Source organism: Chelonoidis abingdonii, chromosome 2 (genome assembly GCF_003597395.2).
Source record: "Chelonoidis abingdonii isolate Lonesome George chromosome 2, CheloAbing_2.0, whole genome shotgun sequence".
In the NCBI taxonomy this organism is placed as follows: Eukaryota; Metazoa; Chordata; order Testudines; family Testudinidae; genus Chelonoidis; species Chelonoidis abingdonii.
The window spans coordinates 110,152,360-110,173,321 of record NC_133770.1 but is presented as its reverse complement, the minus strand read 5'-3'; the positions used below and the strand labels follow the sequence as shown (position 1 = coordinate 110,173,321).

At 40.0% G+C, this 20,962-nt stretch overlaps 1 protein-coding gene across 4 annotated transcripts in view; it reads left to right on the top strand.

Annotated features, from left to right (window-relative positions):
• COBL (cordon-bleu WH2 repeat protein) overlaps nucleotides 1-20,962 on the top strand; it is a 270,372-nt gene that overhangs the window by 107,561 nt on the left and 141,849 nt on the right. For 2 of the 4 annotated variants that reach the window (XM_032776585.2, XM_032776584.2), the window contains one exon: nucleotides 3,626-3,709. The exons of the other annotated variants lie outside the window; for them this stretch is intronic. In XM_032776585.2, coding sequence (XP_032632476.1) covers nucleotides 3,626-3,709 — 84 coding nt within the window. The remainder of the gene's footprint in view (nucleotides 1-3,625; nucleotides 3,710-20,962) is intronic. 4 annotated transcript variants of the gene reach the window in all.

The following is a 20,962-nucleotide window of genomic DNA, read 5'->3' as shown; positions in this document are numbered from 1 at the left end:
CCAAGACTTTTGAGTCTAGTTTAATCCCCTTTAGCAGAGACTCTTCTCATAACCTCTACAAGGACTCTTTGATGTTCCTTCCACATAATAAATTCTTTCTCCCAAGACCCCTCCATTCCAATAGCCTCCTGTTTTCTTATTGATTCCCTCAGACCAAGCATGGATCCCAGGATACTGCCTTAATCCACTCTTGAATTAAGGGTACTGTATAGCAGGTTTTGCCAAACTGTGGGTTGCAAGCCATATACAGCTTTTCTACCATGAAAGTGCAGTTCCCAAGCCCCCTGCCCCACTGCCCCATTCTCCACCTACTAGACTTGTGAGGGTGGAGCTCAAGACCTCTTCTGCCTTGCAGTGAGGTGGTGGAATAGGGGCTTCTGTCCAGCGGGGAGGGAGGTCTTTGGGGCTTCAGCTCTGCGGGGTGCACCTGCCGGGGCTCGGGACTTCAGCAGGAGTGGGGCTGTAGCCCCAAGCCATGGATCCCGGCAGGTGTTCCTCAGCTCTCAGATTTCTTAAGATTGTTGTATGCAGCTCGGAGGGCCAGCAAGTTTGGCTACCCCTGCTACATATCAATAGATTTAGGAGGAGCTTTAGAAGAGGACTTGATCTGTGCCCAGCTTGGGCACATGTAGACTGTGCAGCCATACACACCCCAGTTTGTAAGTTCATATGGGGGCTGGATGTGTGTGAATCAGGTGTGGTATGCATACATCAATACATGAGTACCTACGTAATTGAAAATCTAACTCCTAATCTACAAGGATAGTGCACCTAAGATCCCACTCCTTCAAAGAGATGCATGGGCAAACTCTTATGCTCCTGCAGCATCTCATAAAAGTTAGGATGACTCCTTGTGGGCATAAGTCCACCTATATGTATCCACTTGCATGTGGTGAATAGCTACCATAATTCCATCTTATGTTAATAGGAGCTGTGTCTATTCAGCCTCTGAAAAACCAGAATCCAGAGGTCCCACACTGAGCAACCTAAAATGGAGGCATCCAGAGTTAATGGGCTCTTTTGAAAATCTGACCCTAGATAAGCATGTAGCGTTCTTATTAACAAACCATTCCATTGTGGCGGGGTAAGGATGGTGATGTAGTGTAAGAGCATAAGTCATTAATAACCAACACTGATAAGAGTGCATTTAAGAAAGAACTTGCATATGTACAGCACATTTTTTGTAACTGCAAACTTATACTGGAAAGTTTATATTGTGCATACACAGCAGCCAATTTTATTTATTTTTTTAACTTTAATAATTTCTGCCCAGCTGCAGTGTTGCCAAACCCAAGCATTCCAAAATCATGAGACTGGCTTAAAAATCATGAGATATTTAAAAAATAATAAATTTGGGGGCTCATTTTCTTTGCCACCTTGTTTCTGAGCTGAAACCTTTTTTCTTAAATTAAAGCTGAGTTTCTCACCTAATCACATAAATCCTGGAGCTTTTATGAACAATGACAAATATTGGTGAGACTCACAATAACACTGTGAGAGTTGGCACCGCTGTTTTTCAACTGAGGTCATTATACACATTAAGGGTGAAATCCTGACCCTGCTGACAGTTTTGCCATTAACTTCACTGGGGCCAACATTTTATGACAACTGTCAGATTTCAAGCGTATTTAACATAACCGAGGAGGAAAATGTAGCAGTAACTTTCTGAAAGGGAAAAATGTGGGGAATATTTTTTTCCTTCCTTGCAGAACTCAAACACTGATGAAGAAACTTTTCTCAATTTCCTGCATTGGTCACAGAGACTATGCAGGAAACTTGCAAGTGAATTTTTCAGAAAGTTGGGAATATGTGAAAACACCAGGTTATAACTGAAACTTTTGGCAACCTTGGTTACAGTGTTTACTCCCAATTGAATGGGATAATAAAGTACTACAAAGTTCACCCCTGTACAATACCAGGGTAGAAAAGGAATACTTAGTTTCATGTTTCTATAGCCCAACATCTCAGTTGGTCCTAAGGCAAGAGGAGTAAACTCAGAAGTTGATAAATATATTTGATTAACTACTACTAAGAAATATGTGCTTGTACTTCACTGGTATTTAGCTTAAACCCGGCCAGTGTCCAAGGTCAAATTCTCTAAAATGATCATTTAGGCTGTCAGAAGTTTTCAGCAACCACAGTTGGGGTCAGATATTTGTAAGAGTTTAGCACCCTGTAGCTCCCACTGAGAACAATGGGAACTGCTAGGTGCTGAGTGCTTTTGAAAATCTGTCCTGAGTTGAGCTTCTGGACCCATGTGAAAATTCTTATTGGTGACACTTGCAAATTGGTTGTTTTAAGGGATGGGAAGCAGGTCAAGCAGGGGTTGCTATCCTCTATGATAAAATGATCCCTACTTTACAGGTAAAGAACTAAGGCACCAAGACGACTTGCCCAGCAGAAAGTATATAGCAAACCAGGGAACTGAACCCAGGTCTCTTAAAAAGGAGGTCCAAAGCCTTAACTGCAAGACCATCCTTCCTCTGGATGGCTTGTTTATAATATATTACTATGCACATAATTTTTACTTTAAAAAAAAAATCTCTGCTGTGAGTTGTACACTCTTGGTATTCTACTTGGTTCTCCTCAGGTTTGACTTGCACCACTTCTATGATTACATTCCTGGTTTTATGACATCCCTGGGGATGGGGATGAGATTACTTATGAGCTATGCACGATTCAAAACTCCTTTCTCTCTCTAATGTTCATAAACTAGGGACAAAAGAAAAATACATTCTTGGCTGTGATTTTCACAGGATCTGAAAGGAATCCCAGTCTTGATTCTAGTCTTCACTGGCTACAGTTTGAGAATCCAGACACTTTATAAATAAAGCATGAAAAATATATTTTAAAAATGCAATTTACAGCTCTTTCCTGTTGCTAACACTGAAGATAAACAATTTCTATCCTTTACAATGGTCTTTCTCAAGTCACAATTCTCTTGTCTTCCATCCGCAAGATTTCATTCAAGACTTGATTCACTGCTTGATTTTCTGCTTCCCATGTATTTAGATTCATTCTGATTTGCACACACTTTACACTTAGGGATAGATTGTATGCTTTGCACAAAGCCCTGCATAAGGGAGCCAAACGCAGCTGCACTGGCCCTACAGGGACCATAGGGCTGCTTATTGCTCTACCCTGCAGGCTATTGTGAAGGGGTTGCAAGGTCACAGCTCAGTGTTTCCCCACCCGTCTCTTGGCCAGTCTGCTCATTGGAATCAGCAAAGATGAGTAGTACCTACTCACAGAGACAGATGTTGTGCTTGTCCCTTGCATGCTTCCCTACCCCTGTGCACCCAGGAGAATCAGTGGCAATGTGATCCTTGTTCTTCAGTATCCATTTTCTACTAGCTCTTCTTTTCTTTCGTCATGCTGAATAATTCCTGCATTTGTTGTTTTTTCTGCTGTTCCTAGGTCTCTCTGTTCATTTGTTTCTCTGGCCTTGGCTATACTAGGGAGATCTTGCAAACTAGTCAATATTTCTTTAAAAAAAAGAAGTCCAAGGCAGCTGTGCTAGTTGAATGCCCTGGCCTTGCCCAGATTTAGTGCTTTGATTTGGCACAATTATGCATTGTTTTGTTTGTTTTCCCACATTGGTATAGGCTGCTTGTTTGTATTGCAGACAGAAGATCATTTGAGGATGGACGGTAACTATGGGGATGAGGATGGTTTTAGTTCTGCAACTGCTAGTGAAAGGAGCTTGGATGTAAGTACTAACATGGCTTTTAGATACTTTTGCTGCTTCTGCCTCCTTAGATTGTTCAGATCAGCAGATGCTATTCCAGCTGCTTGACTAAAAAAAGTAGCAGTAGTGCGCTTTATAGTGTGGTTGCCCCAGTACTTGGATGTCTTAACATACAGTTCAGGCTTTTCTGACCACCTAAAATGCAAAATGGAGTCTTCAAATAAAACTCTTAATGACTTCAGTGTAGCCAGGATTTCACCCAAGGATTTTAATGCTGAACTGTGTGCAAATAATAAGTTTCATTTGTGGCCTGGTGCACTCCTTTTTGGTGCATCAGTGTGGCTCCAAATACTTCTATAAATGATTTTTTGCTTTTGTTTTTAAAATTAGAAATATCAGGTCCTCTTTCTGATAGATGACCGTGGCAAGATAGTTGGAGAACCTAGACACTAACTGATTATACCAGATATCAGACTAGATACTCACTGTTGTCTCTTTTGTCCTTATAATCTGTGAACTAATTATTAATCACAATTACCTTTTTGTTGGAGGACTTTTCAAAATCTTTAGAAGAGATATTGGTGACATCTTAGATGACTGAAACATGAGCCTGAGCTCTCTCAGTCCCTTAATGAGACTGGAAGGAGTGTCTGGGGAGGTGATGCTCAGGCTGAAACTGCAGCTCTTTGGCTAAGAGGAAGGGGTGGGAAGAAAATGTCAGATCATTGAGGCAGAACAAATGATAGAGCAATTCCAAAATGGGGACAGTTGTGAAAAAGAGGCCAAGAGAGGAGAACTGGATGGAACACATATGGCAGGGGTGGGTGGATGTTAGATTTGAAAACTGTAGTTCAATAAGTCCGGAGAGAATTTTCTCAATCACAGGAGCAGGTACAGCAAAGGTGATGATGGTGTTACAGGATAGCTGGGGTATAGGCCATATTTTCACTTCAAAAAGGGTATGTAACGTCCTAGAGGAGGCAAGGATGGTTTTTATATGGATGTAACTAGTCAAAGTACACCCCGGTAAGGGGTATAGAGTTGACTTCAACTAGGTACATCTGGATAACACCTATCTGTGCCCTGTCTACACAAGGAGTTTACACTGAGAGCACTATCTGACTGTAAAAAACACTTTTTTGCAGTAAAGACATAGGCACAGTTCCTCCATTTACACTTTGTGCTATCCCTTGGCCTACATCCTTACATTTCTTTTGACTGATCAAATCACACTTTGACATTAGAAGAAAAGAACTATTTTAAAAATTACCCCAAACACTAACTATTTATTTTAAAATCACAACAATATAATTTTAGGTACAAACAGATCTTATAATCAGAGGTAATGTGCCAATGTTCAATAACTGGAACGTTTTTAGGTCAAGTGATTAATCCTTTATTTTTTTCCTCCAAAGAGCAATTAATCTTTAAGTACAATGTGGGCATTGTTCATACTTTTGCATCTAGCTTTCTATGTTACTTGCTATGGTTCTCATCCTAATAAAATGTATGGATATGCTTAAAATATGAGTATGAAAGTTGTTCCTCAGAAAATTCATATAATGAGAAGTGTAAGTAGTCTGCTCGGCAGTATTGCATCTCCATCCTAATGCATGTATCTGAAACCAGTGGGAAAAACTTCAGAAAAGAGCTGCAATAACTTGTGGTCTGGAAACATGCTTTTTATGGTGTGCCTTCACTATATAAAAAAAGGTGATAACTAAAACAAGGTAAAATCCTAGGTAGTTTGTAGTTTTAACATGAGTTAGCAGATTGTGATATACCCCTTAACTCAAATTGTTCACGTATGAAAACTACGAATTGTCTCGTCTTCTTTAGGATGTCACCACTTGAAAACTAACAAAAGTAAAAACACATCTTTTTACCTGCTGAAGACCTGGCATTATAGCCTAAAGAAACTCAAACTTCTTAACTTGACAAAGAGAAGGGTATGAAATGACTTTACCATGGTAAAGAGAGAGAATATTTCTAATAGTAAGGGGCTTTTTAACCTAGCACTAAGTCATAACAAAATCTGATTGCTGGAGGCTGAGGTGAGAAAAATTCTTCGTAGAAATAGAGTGCAAATGTTTTACACTAAAGGTAAATAATCATTGGAGCAAGTTATTTAGGGGTTGTGATGGATTCTCCATAATTTGATATCTTTAAATAGAGATTGGATGTTTTTCTAAAAGATATGCTGTAGCTCAGCCAGGGCTTGACACAGGAACTACTTGATAAAAACTGTACAGCCTGTGTGACAAAGCAGGTCAAACTAGAGATCAAAATGATCCCCCTGGCCATAATATCTATGAACATCTAATATCAGTGAACTGTAGGTATTTTTTTTATGTAAAGGAGACAGAATGAGCTATCGACATGTTTAGACCCTAGAGCTGATATATATTGAACCACATTGCATTTTTGTTATATTTTTTCTATTTTGTGTTCTTGCTAGTCACTCATCATTTTTCAAGTATATATATTTGATGGAAATGGGACTTAATGAATATGTATTAATAATAATAATAATAATAATTTAATAATAAAAACTGTTTTATTGTAGCTTTTAAACTCTAGATTCCAATAATACATTTCTTTCTAACTCAATCATTGCATAGTACGTAACACCAGACATCTGATAGAAAACTAAATCTAGTCTTAGGGTAGTTGAGAGTAGACATATATAGCTTTGCTAAAGTATATATGACCACAAACTCTGGTTTCTTTACTCTTTTTTAATTACTCTCCTTTCAATGAATGATTTTTGAACGATACAGGCTGGCAGAACTAAGAGACTGGGGGCTCTGATAATACTCATATTTAGGAAAAAGTAAGATTTGGTTACTAAACATTGTGAAAATCCTTGTAAGTATAGCTTGCCCTTTATTTTATGCTTAGTAATTATTTTAATTACTATTTATAAAGAATAATAGTTGAGCATATTATTTGTTACCTGCAGATGTAAGAAGGGCCACTCCAGATCAGTACATGGCAGAGTAAATGCTCGGTGCTTAAGAAGATGGAGTTAATGACTCCATACATGACACTTTTTCCCTGTGAGTCAGTGTCCACCCCACTGTGGCACTGAGAGTAACCATCATCATTCAGATGTGACATAAAACCGAGCTCATGATCACTTGCATTAAAGATTCCATTACACTCTTTTTGTTTAAGAATAAGGGTATTAATTCTGGTGTCCTAGCCAAATTCCAGCTCAGCGAATTACAGTCCACCTATTTACCTACCTACCTACCTATCTAAATTTCTGCATTTTTAATTAGATACGATGTTGCTTTTCATTTCAAGTCCCAGTTTCTCATGTAGTCTTGCCTTGTAGAACGGCTGCTCTAACACAACGCAGAGGTGGATGCATTTCAGTAGTCAGTGAAATTATGATATATATATAGCTCCTTATGGGCCAAACGCTGAAACCCTTATCATATAGAATAACAGCTTACTCCACTAATGGTCCCATTGAAGTAAAGTACTAATTCGTATGAGTGAGGACATCAGGGTCAGCCCTAAATTAGAAAGATATTTTGGGATCCTATCGGCTGAGAAGTGTTATAAATGGAAGATATTAATTTTTCTTAAAATATCCTCTGTTAAGTGTTTCCTCTACTATAATTCCTTCAGTTATTTGCAATTCTGTGTCATCCTCAAGGCATTTTGCATTGCCCCAGAGCATGGCTTTCAAATTTGGTGCTGAGCCACCAGGGTGAGCAGGTGCCAGAACAAAGGCAAGGCAAACTGGTATATGCTCTGGATCTGTAAGGAGGGAATGTCTTCCATGACTCTTCAGAGATTCCCTTCTGGGTGGCACAAGGGAAAGCAATGTTGGGCCCATGAGGGAGCTTTGTTCAGCATTGGCTGCCAGAGAAAAGGTCATAGCAATGTCATGCCTTTGAGGGGTGAGCGAGTAGAAAAGAGGGTTTTGGAAGCTCCTGGTCAATGCCCTTTGAACAGCAGAGCTCTATCTACAGTACTCATATTGCCCCCATTACTATAGTATCTGAGCACCTAACACTCTTTAATGGGCTGATCCTCAGAATGCGTCTGTGAAGTAGGGAAGTACAATTATCCCCATTTTACAGATGGGGAACTGAAGCACCGAGAAAGTGAGTGAGTTGGCTGTGGTCAAACAGGAAGTCTCAGGTAGAGCAGGAAATTGAACACAGCTCTTACAAGTCCTGGACCATCCATCCTCTCTCTGCATCAATGGTCTCCAGTCTCTCTTTACTATCCTGAACTGTAGAATAAATAATCATTCTGGGGTATGAGAGCCAGGCAATATGGAGAAATGGAAGGCAACTCTACAAAGTGAGAGATAGTGGGAGCTTATTCAAGCAAAGGTTGTCTACATAGGCGCCAACTTTCCCCAGTGCTGGTGGGTGCTCGTGCCCCCCCGTCCTTGGCCCCACCCCAACTCCACTCTTTCCCCACCCCTGCCCTGCCCCTAGTCCAACCCCTTCCCCAAATTCCCTGCCCCAACTCTTGTTTCACGGCGCAAGCACTGGGAGCTGGGGGAAAAAACAGGCACGTGGCACTCAGGGAAGGAGGCAGAGATGAGCTGAGGTGGGGGAGTGGGGCAGGGAGCTTTTGGTGGGTGCAGAGCACCCACCAATTTTTTCCCATGGGTGTTCCAGCCCCAGAGCCCCCACGGAGTCAACGCCTATGGTTGTATATTAATTTTAGCAGTCAAACAGTATTCAGTGCCATATTTATACAATTTGTTTGGAGCCATTATTACCACCACCATGTAGTTAGTCATTTACAGGATAAGGGAAAATTCCCTTTTTTAAAACAATGGGGGAAATCAGACAAAATAAACGAGAAAAGACATGTATCGCTGGCATCAGTAAAAGTAAAGGTAGGAGGAAAGTGTAATCCCATAGAGATACAGAATGTATGCAAAATAAGAGAAGAGAATTCTGCTTAGTGGTCTGTAGCACCCATCAAACATAAGGCTTCATTATAAAAATAAAAGATTGTATAGGAATAAAGTAATTATTCTAAATGAAACAAAAATATCTTCCTTAATTTCCCTCTTTGTGTACTGGATCTGTCAGCTCAGTGCTGTGCAGAACTGAAAAACAGACATGCATAGGCCTAATATGATGTTTTGTAAAGTGAACAAATTACTGAAAAGTGTGTGTGTGTGTATGTATGTGTATATGTGTGTATGTATGTGTGTATAGTATGTATTTACACGCAAACAAATATAGTAGTCAGAAGTCACAACACATTTGGAACAGTTTGTTATACTTCTCTTTCTATTCCAGTGGTTCTCAACCAGGGGTGTGCATGCCCCTGGGGGATCTTCCAAGGAGTACATCAGTTTATCTAGATATTTGTCTAGTTTTACAACAGGCTACATAAAAAGCACTAGCAAAGTCCGTAGTAGCTAAAATTTTATACAGACTATGATTTGTTTATACTGCTCTGTATACTATACATTGAAATGTAAGTACAATATTTATATTCCAATTGATTTAGTTTATAATTATATGGTACAAATGAGAAAGTCAGCAAGTTTTCAGTAATAGTGTGCTGTGACATGTCTGTGTTTTTATGTCTGATTTTGTAAGCAAGTAGTTTTTAAGTGAGGTGAAACTTGGAGGTACACAAGAGAAGTCAGACTCCTGAAAGGGGTACAGTAGTCTGGAAAGGTTGAGAGCCACTGCTCTATTCAGAAGGATTATTGTCTTTCAGTTGGAATTTAGAACAGCATGCAAGAAATGGGAGTATAGAGTAATTTTTGCCACATGGTGTCACTATCCTCCAAAGAACAGCTAATCTAAATGAAACCTGATACTGCTACCAGCAAGAGCTAAATTAGTTATGTTTATTTTGGAGGGTCCTAATAGTTTAATAAATCACAAGGAAGCAACGTATCCCAAGTGCTGAATCACATATATCTCTAATGTGGAATTTGTTTATGTTATAAATCAGTTTGGAAAAAAATACTTAATAAAAACACAGCCAGGCATTTTGTCAGAGGTTTTGAAACTTCAGCACAAAATCTTATCACACAAGGTTTCTGTGGTTTAGGAAGATGATTTCAGAAGAATAATGTTCAGAGATTTCCTTCAGCACATACCGGGTAAGCTTTTTAAAATCTGGCCTTTCTTTGTATGCCTGAAGTTAGCCACTGTGAATAATTTGAGCCAACTAATTTTGTTATGATGCACAATCTGATAGTTCTGTGTCTAAAATGACAAATAGCATCCGCTAATATGAACTCACAAGCACAAAAAGTGAGGTCAGCTTAAGTCCAGTCTGAAAATCAAACCCACAGTGTTATTAATGTGCATTACCACGTTTTATGTGTGCCAGTCTGTTGTTGTGTATTTGTATGAGTTTATATCAATATTCATACATTACAGTACAGTACAACTCTAAAATATGAAGTAGGGTTGATTGGTAGTGGAAAACTATGGCACTGGTGTTTGGAAAAGTAACCAATACTGGTATTTAATAGCTAATGCCACAGTTTGTGGACATTGGTAACCATTAGTGGTCACCTTTTAAACTCAAAGGATGGAAGTTTTTCCTATAAACAAGAAATTCCAGAACATCTGCCAACCTTTTAAAAATATTTTTTGCTCTTAATATGCTGCAACTTCTGTAACCTCCATTAAGGGTTCTGTTGTCCTTCACTAGGACATGTGGCTGTTTGAGCCAGTAGCAAAGCTCTTGCAGTAATAATGGTGACCATGTTGTAAATAATTGTTTGTTTCTGTTTACACTTTTTGTTTTTATTTTTGCAATTTCTCACTCTCCCATTCACTGTACTCGTAGACTCGTAGACTCTAGGACTGGAAGGGACCTCGAGAGGTCATCGAGTCCAGTCCCCTGCCCTCATGTCAGGACCAAATATTGCCTAGACCATCCCTGATAGACATTTATCTAACCTACTCTTAAATATCTCCAGAGATGGAGATTCCACAACCTCCCTAGGCAATTATCAAGGTAAAAAAAGTTAGGAACTTTCCTAAAGCCAACCTATATCTAACCCTTGCTGCAGGTTAAGCCCATAGCTCTGTCTATCATTTAGAGGCTAAAGTGAACATTTCTCCCTCCTCTGATGCATACACCTTTTAGATAACCTGCAAAACTGCATCATGTGCCCCTCTCTTTTCTCTTCAAACGAAATAAACCAATTCTTCGCCTTCTTCATGGTCAGGTTTCGAAGCCCTTAATCATCTTGTGCTCTCCCTGGACCCCTCAATTTCTCCACACCTTCTTGAAATGCGGTCCCAGAACGGACACAAACTCAGTTGAGGCCTAACCGCGCAGAGTAGAGCGAAGAAGACTTCTCGGTCTTTTACAACACACCTGTTACGCATCCCAAACATGGCTTTGTTAAGCAGTACACACCGTGACTCCCATAGTTTAGGTGCCACTAGGACCAGCCTAGACCTTCTCATACCTTCCTAGACAAGTCTCTCCCATGCGTATGTGGAAACTGATTGTCCCCTAAAGGGAGCAACTTCATTTCGTCTATGAACTAACGTTACCGTCAGATATCGTCCAATGCCAGATCAGTTGAAGTTATCTCACTCCAAAGCAGTTGCAATCTCCCAGTTGGTCGACGCAAACTAATAAAGCGTCTTTAGCAACATCTAGTCGGATGAAAATCCAACAGACCCTCGGAACCACCACTTTGAATACCTCCAGAGGATGGGAGCATAATAACCACTTCCTGAGTACGAGTATCCACCAGTTAGCACCCACTTATAGTAGCTCCATCTAAATTGTATTTAGCTACTTGGTAATATGTGAAATTATGTGTTTTAGCAAACACATGGCAGGGGAGAGAGGATTTGCTGACAGGACACAATGCATTTCACTTTGTGGGAAGAAGAAATGTTTGTCCAATTGAGCCTTAGAGCTGTGTTCTCTCTTTGATGCACAGGAGAGTTACGTCACTCTGACTGGGCCATATACTGTCTTCAGTCCTGCCTTTAAATTCTCCCCCTCCCTACACACAATTTTTCTTTAACAGAATTTGTCTAACCGGTAACATAAGAACCAGAAAATGTTCTCTAAAAGCTGCAGGAGATGGGAGTTGTCCCCATTTACCTAATGTTATGACAGGTTTCACAATAGCAGCCGTGTTAGTCTGTATCTGCAAAAAGAACAGGAGTACTTGTGGCACCTTAGAGACTAACAAATTTATTTGAGCATAAGCTTTCGTGGGCTACAGTCCACTTCATTGGATGCATAGAATGGAACATATAGTAAGGAGATATATATACACATACAGAGAACATGAAAAAGGTGGAAATTGCCCAACCAACTCTAAGAGGCTAATTAGTTAAGAGAAAAAACTTCTGTAGTGATAATCAAGATGGCCCATTACAGACAGTTTGACAAGAGGTGTGAAAATACTTAACATGGGGAAATGGATTCAATGTGTATAATGGCTCAGCCATTTCCAGTCTCTATTCAAGCCCATCAAGTTAGGCTTAATAAATTTGTTAGCCTCTAAGGTGCTACAGGTACTCCTGTTCTTTTTGCTAAAGTTATGAGTATCTGTATATAGTTAGTTAGTTAACAGATAAGGTGCCAGTAGGTGGAGCTCAAGCACAGGTACCCTAGTTTCTGGGTTTTTCAGGGCTAAGAGTATGTTTACACTGGAGCTGAAGATATAATTTCCATCTTGGTTAGACATATCAGCTCTAGCTCAGGTAGTGTGCCAAAAATAGAAATGTGGCCGTGGTAGTGTGAGCAACAGAATGGGCTAGCTGGCCAGTCATCTAACTCAGATTTCAGATGGGATCTTACTCAAGGCAGATAGCTAACTGTGCTGTCATCTCCCAGTCTTCCCCCCCACACACCCTCAGTTTTGTGTTCTAACCCCCTGCAAGTCCTGCTGTTGTACCCTCTACAGCTGAATCGTGCAGCTTTCTACACCAGGCTTCCTGGGCCCAACAGGAGGGTCCTTGAGAGTACAGGAGAGGCAGTCTCCTTTCTGTCATTTCAGGTACCCAGACACCCACACAATACGCAGCCCACAACAGCTGCAGTTACAGGGAAGGTGCTGTCCAGCCCCAGACTGGAGCATGCCCAGTACTCATGGAATCATCTGGGAACTTAGATGCTGAAATCTAAACGTCTCTGCTGAGCATGTGCAAACTGTGGTTTTTCAAAAGTTTGTAATTTGGCCAAATTTAGGTGGATTTTCACAGGGACAGCAAAAGGCCACCGCTCTGCTGCTTTAAGTCCTTGCTTCAAAACATTGAGTACTAGAGCTTTTCAAATAATTCTTTTAAAATGGGCAAAACAACATACTTTTCCCTGGCCTCATTCTCAGAATTAGCTGAATTGTTTTGGCTGAAATTTTCCAAAATAATTCAGCCTGACAGACACCCAGCATGGCAAACTTCAACCCAAACAATTTGTTTCACACAGTTTATGAGTGACTGAAAACAGAGTCTTATTTTGGGAAGTGTACAGCAAAACCTAGTAGCAGTCAGTAAGATCAGCCCTGTCTATAACACAGTGTCGCCAACCCCAAGCCTTCAAAAATAATTTGTCTGCCCTGCTCCGGAAATCAGAAGAATGGCTAAAAAACCATGAGATTTAAAAACAATAATGTAGAGGTTCTTTTTTTTTTACCTTCTGATTTTTGAGCACTTATGGTACATTTTCAAGCTTTTCTCTGCAATCATAGCAGCTTGACGCTTTTTTTTTTTTAAATGACTGGTGAGATTCCTTATAATAATTTGCCTCCAGGAGCTGGCTCTTTAAGTAAAACATCAAATACTGCAATGCTCAGGATAAAATCATAGAGTTAGCAATGCTGTGCATTGCTTTCCTACACAGTAGACTCTCAGAGTCCACCTGTTCATTGTTTCCTGACTTGTAATTTATGGATGGAATGCTAGATTGCCTCTGGACACTAGGAGGTTTAATATCTTTCCATTTGGTTGTTGCTGTTCCAGAAGCATTTCAGCAAAAGCTTCTCCTTCAGTGATTTTTAATTAAAGTCGTTTTAAAGAAAAGACCCTGCAGTGGCATTTTCAGGTGAAGAAGAGGAGAAAGGAGAGAAGGGGACTGGAAAAGACTAAGTTTCTGATTCACTATTATGTTGTTCCACCTTTTCACTGAAATCAGTGATGTTGACTCAGTGCAAAGCTGAAGTAAAGCAACAGCAAATCAGGCCCATGCTTTTTGGCTTAATTTGTATGCGTCTGGCTATTATATAGTTTATTTAAAAAAAAACAACAAAAAACAGAAAGGCAAAGCAATTAATTCCATTTGATAGTTTCTGGTGCCATCTCAATCTATTCTAGTGCTGCTTCTTTGGTATATGACATTGCCAGAAACCCCTTAATGGCAAAATAGGCTTGTAATTCACATTCACACAGTGCTCAGTGCAATTGGCAAAAATATAGGGGTGTTGGAAATAACACCTTTAAAGACAAGTGTACCTTAGGGCCAAGGTTTGTGATTGATTTTCTACTATTTAATCTATAGTTTCATAAAATAAGACTTCTCATATTTCTGTGTATGTAGGATACAGTTTATATTTGGCTCTCTAAACTCTTCCTTCAAAGGTTTAAAGTTCCCAAATATTACTACTGGTAATAAACAAATTTGTCTGTGACTGCTCTTTACTGTATGTAGTGAGAACTTTTTCATTGTGTGTCATAGGCCATATATTGCTAACATGCAATGGAGAGTCTCCTTTTCTTCAAGTGTTAAGGGCCTATCTCTTTGGAGCAGAAGACTCTGAGTCATAGTCACATGTTTATTATATTAGTGTAAAATAATCATAGATGCGGGTGCTGGGGGTGCTCCTGCACCTCCTGTCTTGAAGGGTTTCCATCATTTGCAGGGTTTACAGTTTGGTTCAATGAATCTCAGCACTCCCACTATACAAGTTGTTCCAGCACCCCAAATATAATTATGAGTATACAGAATTTAGATAAAATGCAGTTTTTTGTCTTTGCTGATTATATGAATTCTTTTGCATCCAAAGAGCTATAGCATAATGAAGCTTGAACAAAAATTCCATTTGGTTGTTTTCCAAATACTTGCATGGATAGCGCAGACTCAATTATCATTAAAAATATTAGAGAGCAATAACATATATTTTACATAAAATGATCTCATGATTTGAGCATAAATTTCACTGTTCATTGGTAGCAATGAGCTACTTGGTAATGTGTGAAATCATGTGTTTCAGCAAACACATGGCAGGGGAGAGAGGATTTGCTGACAGGACACAATGTATTTCACTTTGTGGGAGGAAGAAATGTTTGTCCAATTGAGCCTTAGAGCTGTGTTTTCTCTTTGATGCACAGGGGAGTTATGTAACTCTGACTGGGCCATATACTGTCTTCAGTCCTGCCTTTGACGTCAGTGGGAGTTGTTCACATGGATCTAGGGCAGTGTAATGTTAATGAGAATTATGTGAATACCTCCCTTGTACCTCGGTGTGAGACTGGACTTTCTAGGATAAGGTAGCTCACAGCCAAAGTAGCCATTTGACAATATTTTCTTAGTTTCTTGACCATCACCAAACTAGATTTTGTTGTTCTCGTACCTGTAAACCTAACACTGACCTTGCCCTCACAGAGCAGAGTCAATGACTAAAGCTTTCTAAATGATTCAGGACTTTGTTCCTATTCCTAGCATCCTTAATTTAAATGAAGACATTCTATACACCATTTTGTGAAAGGAAGGAGGAGAAATAGGAAACAGTACATGGCCTGGAGGGGAATCTATATGCTTTTGATAGCATATTCTGATCCACCCAGGCTCACTTCTGTTCTTGAAATGTGTTTTCTTACATGTAACAACAATTCCTACTTGTATAGCCTTTCATCAAAAGATCTCAAAGCATTTCACAAACTTCAGATTGCACTCTAATCATGTGAGGGAAGGAAGCATCATTCCCATTTTATGAATGAGGAAGCTGGAGGGGAGATAAGAAACGTGGTGTGGTCAAGGCAAGTAACATGGGCACTGGCCCAGGAAAGCACTTAAACAGCATCTTAACTTTAAGCATCCGAGTAGGCCCATTGACATATAATATTATTTGTTAATTTATTGTGTTAGTGCCTAGGAGCCCTAGTCATGAGCCAGAACCCCATTATGCTAGGTGCTGTACACAGAACAGAAAGACGGTCCCTGCCCCAAAGAGCTTACAATCATATGCTTAAAGTTATGCACCTGCTTAAGTGCCTTACTGCCTCAGTATCATAATGAGCCAGAAATAGAACTTGAGTTCCTGACTCCGAGTCTCCTGCTGTACCCACTTGCAATGTAAAATGTAAGGATTTTTCTCCAATTATAGCAATTGTTCCTTAGTTTTGTGCAGCACTGCATACTTTCAGATACAGGGTTTGATTCTGATCTCCCTTACACTCATGTGAACGTGGTGTAATTACACTGACTTCAGTGGAGTCACTTTTCATTTATAGTTGAATAAATAAAATCAGAATGAAGGCCACAAATTGCAACAGAGGGCTTGTTTTGTAAAAATCTAATGGCAATGTATTTGACACAGTGGGAAGAGGGGGGAAAAGTAAGAAACGTTTCAAACTATTAATCAAGCAGCAAGCTTTTCTTGCCTTCAGTCTGGTAAATGTACAGATGAGAGATACTGTGCAGAGACTGTTTCTGTACAAACAGAGAAAGCCCTTCAAATGTAAACATTTGAGCAGCTGGTATGGGAGATTAGCAAAACAGTAGTGGGCGGAGAATAATAGTGGATAGTGGTGTCATCTAAATTTAACTAATGCTAGGTAAGTACCTTGTTCTGGTACAAGGGCTATAGATCAGAAAGACTATATTACCTGAACCTAAAACTGCTGACGATTACACAAGTAATTAACTTGGTTTTTAAACTAGTATTTAATTTAAATTACCTCTCTTTTCAGAAGTACCCAGATGGAGAAAAATTAGTAAACGTCGTTATGGGCAACCAGATTAGACTAATGACAAAACCCAGCACTTCTTAAAAATTGTGCTTGTGATTGTTAACGGTTTTGACATGTTCAATTTCTAATTTTATCAGGGTGAATATTAAATGAACAGATAGCAACATACCGGAGCACCGCACTAGTTAAGATTCAAAGGTTTTGATTATACCAGTTATCAGTGTTTTCAGCTTTGCCAGTGTTTAAAATTATCCTCTGCTTTCTTCTAACAACTGCAGAACGAGATTATGCATGTGTGTATCCGGTCATGTATTCCCTCACAGTTTGGTCACATTTTACAAACTGCAATGAGCTGCAAATCAGTCTACAAGCTGTCAAATCCAGATCAAGATATTTGTGTGTGTTAATACTCAAAATCATTTGATCCATTTATAAAAAATGTGTCCCTCTGGCCAAATTCTGCCTTTTTGTAGATGTACCTGCTTAACCTAGTTCTAGATCTCTCTCTGTAGCTTATATGGGGATTGTTAGCTCATTGCCATTCCAGTGAGTAAAATTTCACACTTTCCTCTTCTGGGGAGGATTTTTTACCTCATATTATGCAGTCAGCCGTAGGGAAGCCTTACTTTTTTTTTCCATCTTACATGATCATACTGTGGCTTATATCATATGGTTCTAGATCGTGGAGTCACCACAAGCCCTGAGTAAAGAACAGCACATTGCTGCTCTTTCCCATGAGCAGATCAAGGACAAAATTGTGACACAAAGTAATAATTTGGTTCTTGATTCCCTTTCCATGTTGGCTGCAAGGAGGCTGCAAGCACCCCATCATTCCCCCTGCATGAGAGGGAGAGTAGCATGCCCTCGTGCGGGGGAATGATGGGGTGCTTTCTGCTTCATCACTCCCCTGCGGGGGTCTAAAAGTGGGTTTGCAACTGAGTCCACTTTTTAACCTACCATAGATGTTTCCTCACCAGTCATGAAGACACGAGAGTCTCAAATTGGGCTTCCTTTAACAAAGTTGAATTAAAATGAAGGCGGTTGATCACACTTAAAAAAGAGAAAGAGGACTATGCCCATTCTCTTGTTAAAGGAAGAAGCTTAACCTTTGTTGTGAACTCAACAATGAAAATAGAAATAACAGTGTTAGTGATATAATAAAACTCCAGGATTGTCACCTGTGTGTCACTCTGAAGCCTAGAATGTCAGTTGAGTCAGTGTTAAGTGATGGAAACAGCTGCAAGTGTGGTTGAGAGCTCATTTTGTTTAGAATATCAGGTTCAGTCATCACTGGGATTCACTGTCTGTTACCATCCAATATTTATGTTCTCAGCCATTTGGCTTTACAAAATACACCTGTGTACAGCTGCAGGAAGGCAGGTATCTCTGCCATACCAAGAGTCCTGAACCACTGTGATATCAACCAAATCACCACCCTTACTATACAGCTACTTTGCATGAAACAGTTTTGTTGGTTGTGTGCTGACTGCACGGATGATGAATTGTTTGGCCTAACTACCACATCCATTTGACTCAAAGTACCCCAAATACACTTAGGCTTTCGCAGCAGCACACATCCTTCATCCACCACTCACACAAATAAACACAAAATCTTATAGCACAACACCACTGACACAACTCATCACTAATTTCCCAACAAAAAAACACAACCAGCAAGCACAATAACCCCAAAAACAGACAGCCCCTCACACCACCTCATGCACGCCCCTCCTTCACTACCTGTAAAATCAGCACAAAATCTCTCAGCACAACGCACACACTCTCCCACCCTTGCTCATATTTTGCATAATTGGTCTTTGCAAGGATACGTAAGAGGGGAAGGGCTCAGGAGCTTCTCCTTTCCTCCCTGCCACCCCAAGACCCAGTCGTCCAGTCAGAGACTCATCCCTCCTGCACCCACCTCTAGGGCAGGCCATTACACACACACTTTTCTCTCTCTGAGGAGCTGGCTGTGGCCAGAGAATTGGCCAGCGTAACGCACTCACTCTTCCTGCAGACCCTGGACCTCACCCATTGGTGTGGTTCCAAACTACCCTCAACACAACTCTGTTGCCTAACAAGGCCAATGTGGTTGACCATTTTAAAAAGATGTTTCACTTTCCCCAGGTGTTTCCTTGGTAGGAATTAAATAGTAAAAGTGAAGTGATTACGTATATTACAAGAATAAGAGCTTTTTGTCTTCCAGTTATTGGACTTTTAGGATTTTGGATTGGGATTGGCAATATACGGTGGCTTACAGTGGAACCGTTGTCACAGTCAATTTATAGTGGCCATTGGAGGCCTGACACAAAGCTCATTGAAGTCAATGGAAAGGCTCCCATTAACTTCAGGGGCTTTGGATTTTAAGGCCCTTTCTGAGCTTCCAAGAATTGTCTACATTAGGAATTTCTAGAAAACCACCTGTGCTCCCTCCTGTTCAGTTCAGTGCAGTGAACGCCGTGGCAGTTTCTCGCTATCTTAGCACCTTGAGGCTTAATTCCTTGTTGGTGTGCTATTGACGCAGATGAGCAGCTCATATTGGTTAATTCTCATCATTTAAAAAGCACCTGCAAAGATTTTCCCATTGGAAGAACACAATAAACAAGTGTAGACTTGCGGAGTTATGTACAATGGCAAAACAAGGAGTGGCTTTGATGAAAAATAACTTGATGCAAGAGTAAGTTTTTCTTTTATTATCTAGGGCTGTGCATGCACATGGGAACTACAGGAGAAAATTCCCACCAGTGCTGCCACTGCTTCAGATGCAGTGGTGCTAGCACCAGTGGGTCCCCAAATATAGACAAGGATCCATGAACTTCCATGGTTTGTGTCAGTTAAACCCAGGACTGATACTGCAATGCATGTGGCACAGCACTCTGACTGCAAGTGCAAAAAAGTGGGTGCAAAATGCCACCATCTGTGATGGGGAGTGGAGAACTGTGACTTGAAAGCATTGCATGCCTACCTTATATAGGTGTAACTGACCTGATGAGGTGCAAGGCAGCAGAGGATCAAGGCCCAAAAGAGTCATGAATGTGGAGCATTCACAGGTTAGGACTGTCAGTCCTAAAGTGACCATAATAACCTGTAGACCTGGAATATCCTTTGTGGTTTCAGTAAGATACTGCCTATTAGTAAATACAGAAAGAGAGACCGGTGTGCAGTGATGTGTATGAAATGAGAGAGGACTGAAGCAGGTGGAGCTCCAGAAAAACAGTACTTTGTCACCCAGCAATGTCCTATATTGTGGCAGGGACCGTCCTTTTGTTTATACAATGGCTAGACCAATGGGAAATCGACCCCAGAGCAAGGCCTCTAGATGCCACCAGAATACAAATAATAAATGACGAGTGATACCACTATTTAAATAAAAAACCAATATTGAAAGCTGTTTTAAAATGAGTATCGGGTTTAATCCTAACAGAGGAAGAACATTTGGAGGGAAATCTGCTTTTTTTACTCTTAACTCACCCTGATGTGCTCAGTTGTTACAGCTCAGCTAGTCTTTACCAGCAAGTTTCAGAATATTGATTATTTTGTCTGCCAAATGGGATGACATAAGGGCAGAGTGGAAGTCTGTACTCTGAATTCCTTTGCTCTCGTGAGATTATCATACCTGAAATTAACATTATCACAATTTCTTCAGCATTTAAGTACACACATTTGCGATCCAAATTGTTAATTCCATACAAAGGAGAAATACCTGCCATGGTTTCTGACCCCAGGAATCATAGTATTTTAAAATGAGAGATGCAAAAACCTATTAGATCATGTATTGTGTCCATCTAACAATGAAGTATTATTCCTTACAGAACATTGCTAGAACTGTGTATGTTCTTATTATATATTTGTATTGTAGAAGCACCTAACGAACTCAGTCAGGGTTCAGGGCCCCATTGTACCAGCCACAACACAAGTAAATAATTCAGAGAAAATCCCTTTGCCAAAGAGCCTGTAATCTGGTTTAAAAGTTTCAAATATGAAAAAGATATACTGGAATTGGAAAAGGTACAGAAAAGGGCAACAAAAATTATTAGGGATATGGAACAGCTTCCATATGAGGAGAGATTAATAAGACTGGGACTGTTCGTCTTTGAAAAGAGATGACTAAGGGGGTCTACGATAGAGGTCTGTAAAATCATGACTGGTGTGGAGAAAGTAAATAAGGAAGTATTATTTACTCCTTCTCGTAACACAAGAACTAGGGGTCACCAAATTAAATTAATAGGCAGCAGGTTTAAAACAAACAAAAGGAAGCATTTCTTCATACAAAGCACAGTCAATAGTCAACATGGTTTCTGTAAAGAGAAATCATGTCTTACTAATCTATTAGAGTTTTTTGAAGGGGTCAACAAACATGTGGACAAGGGGGATC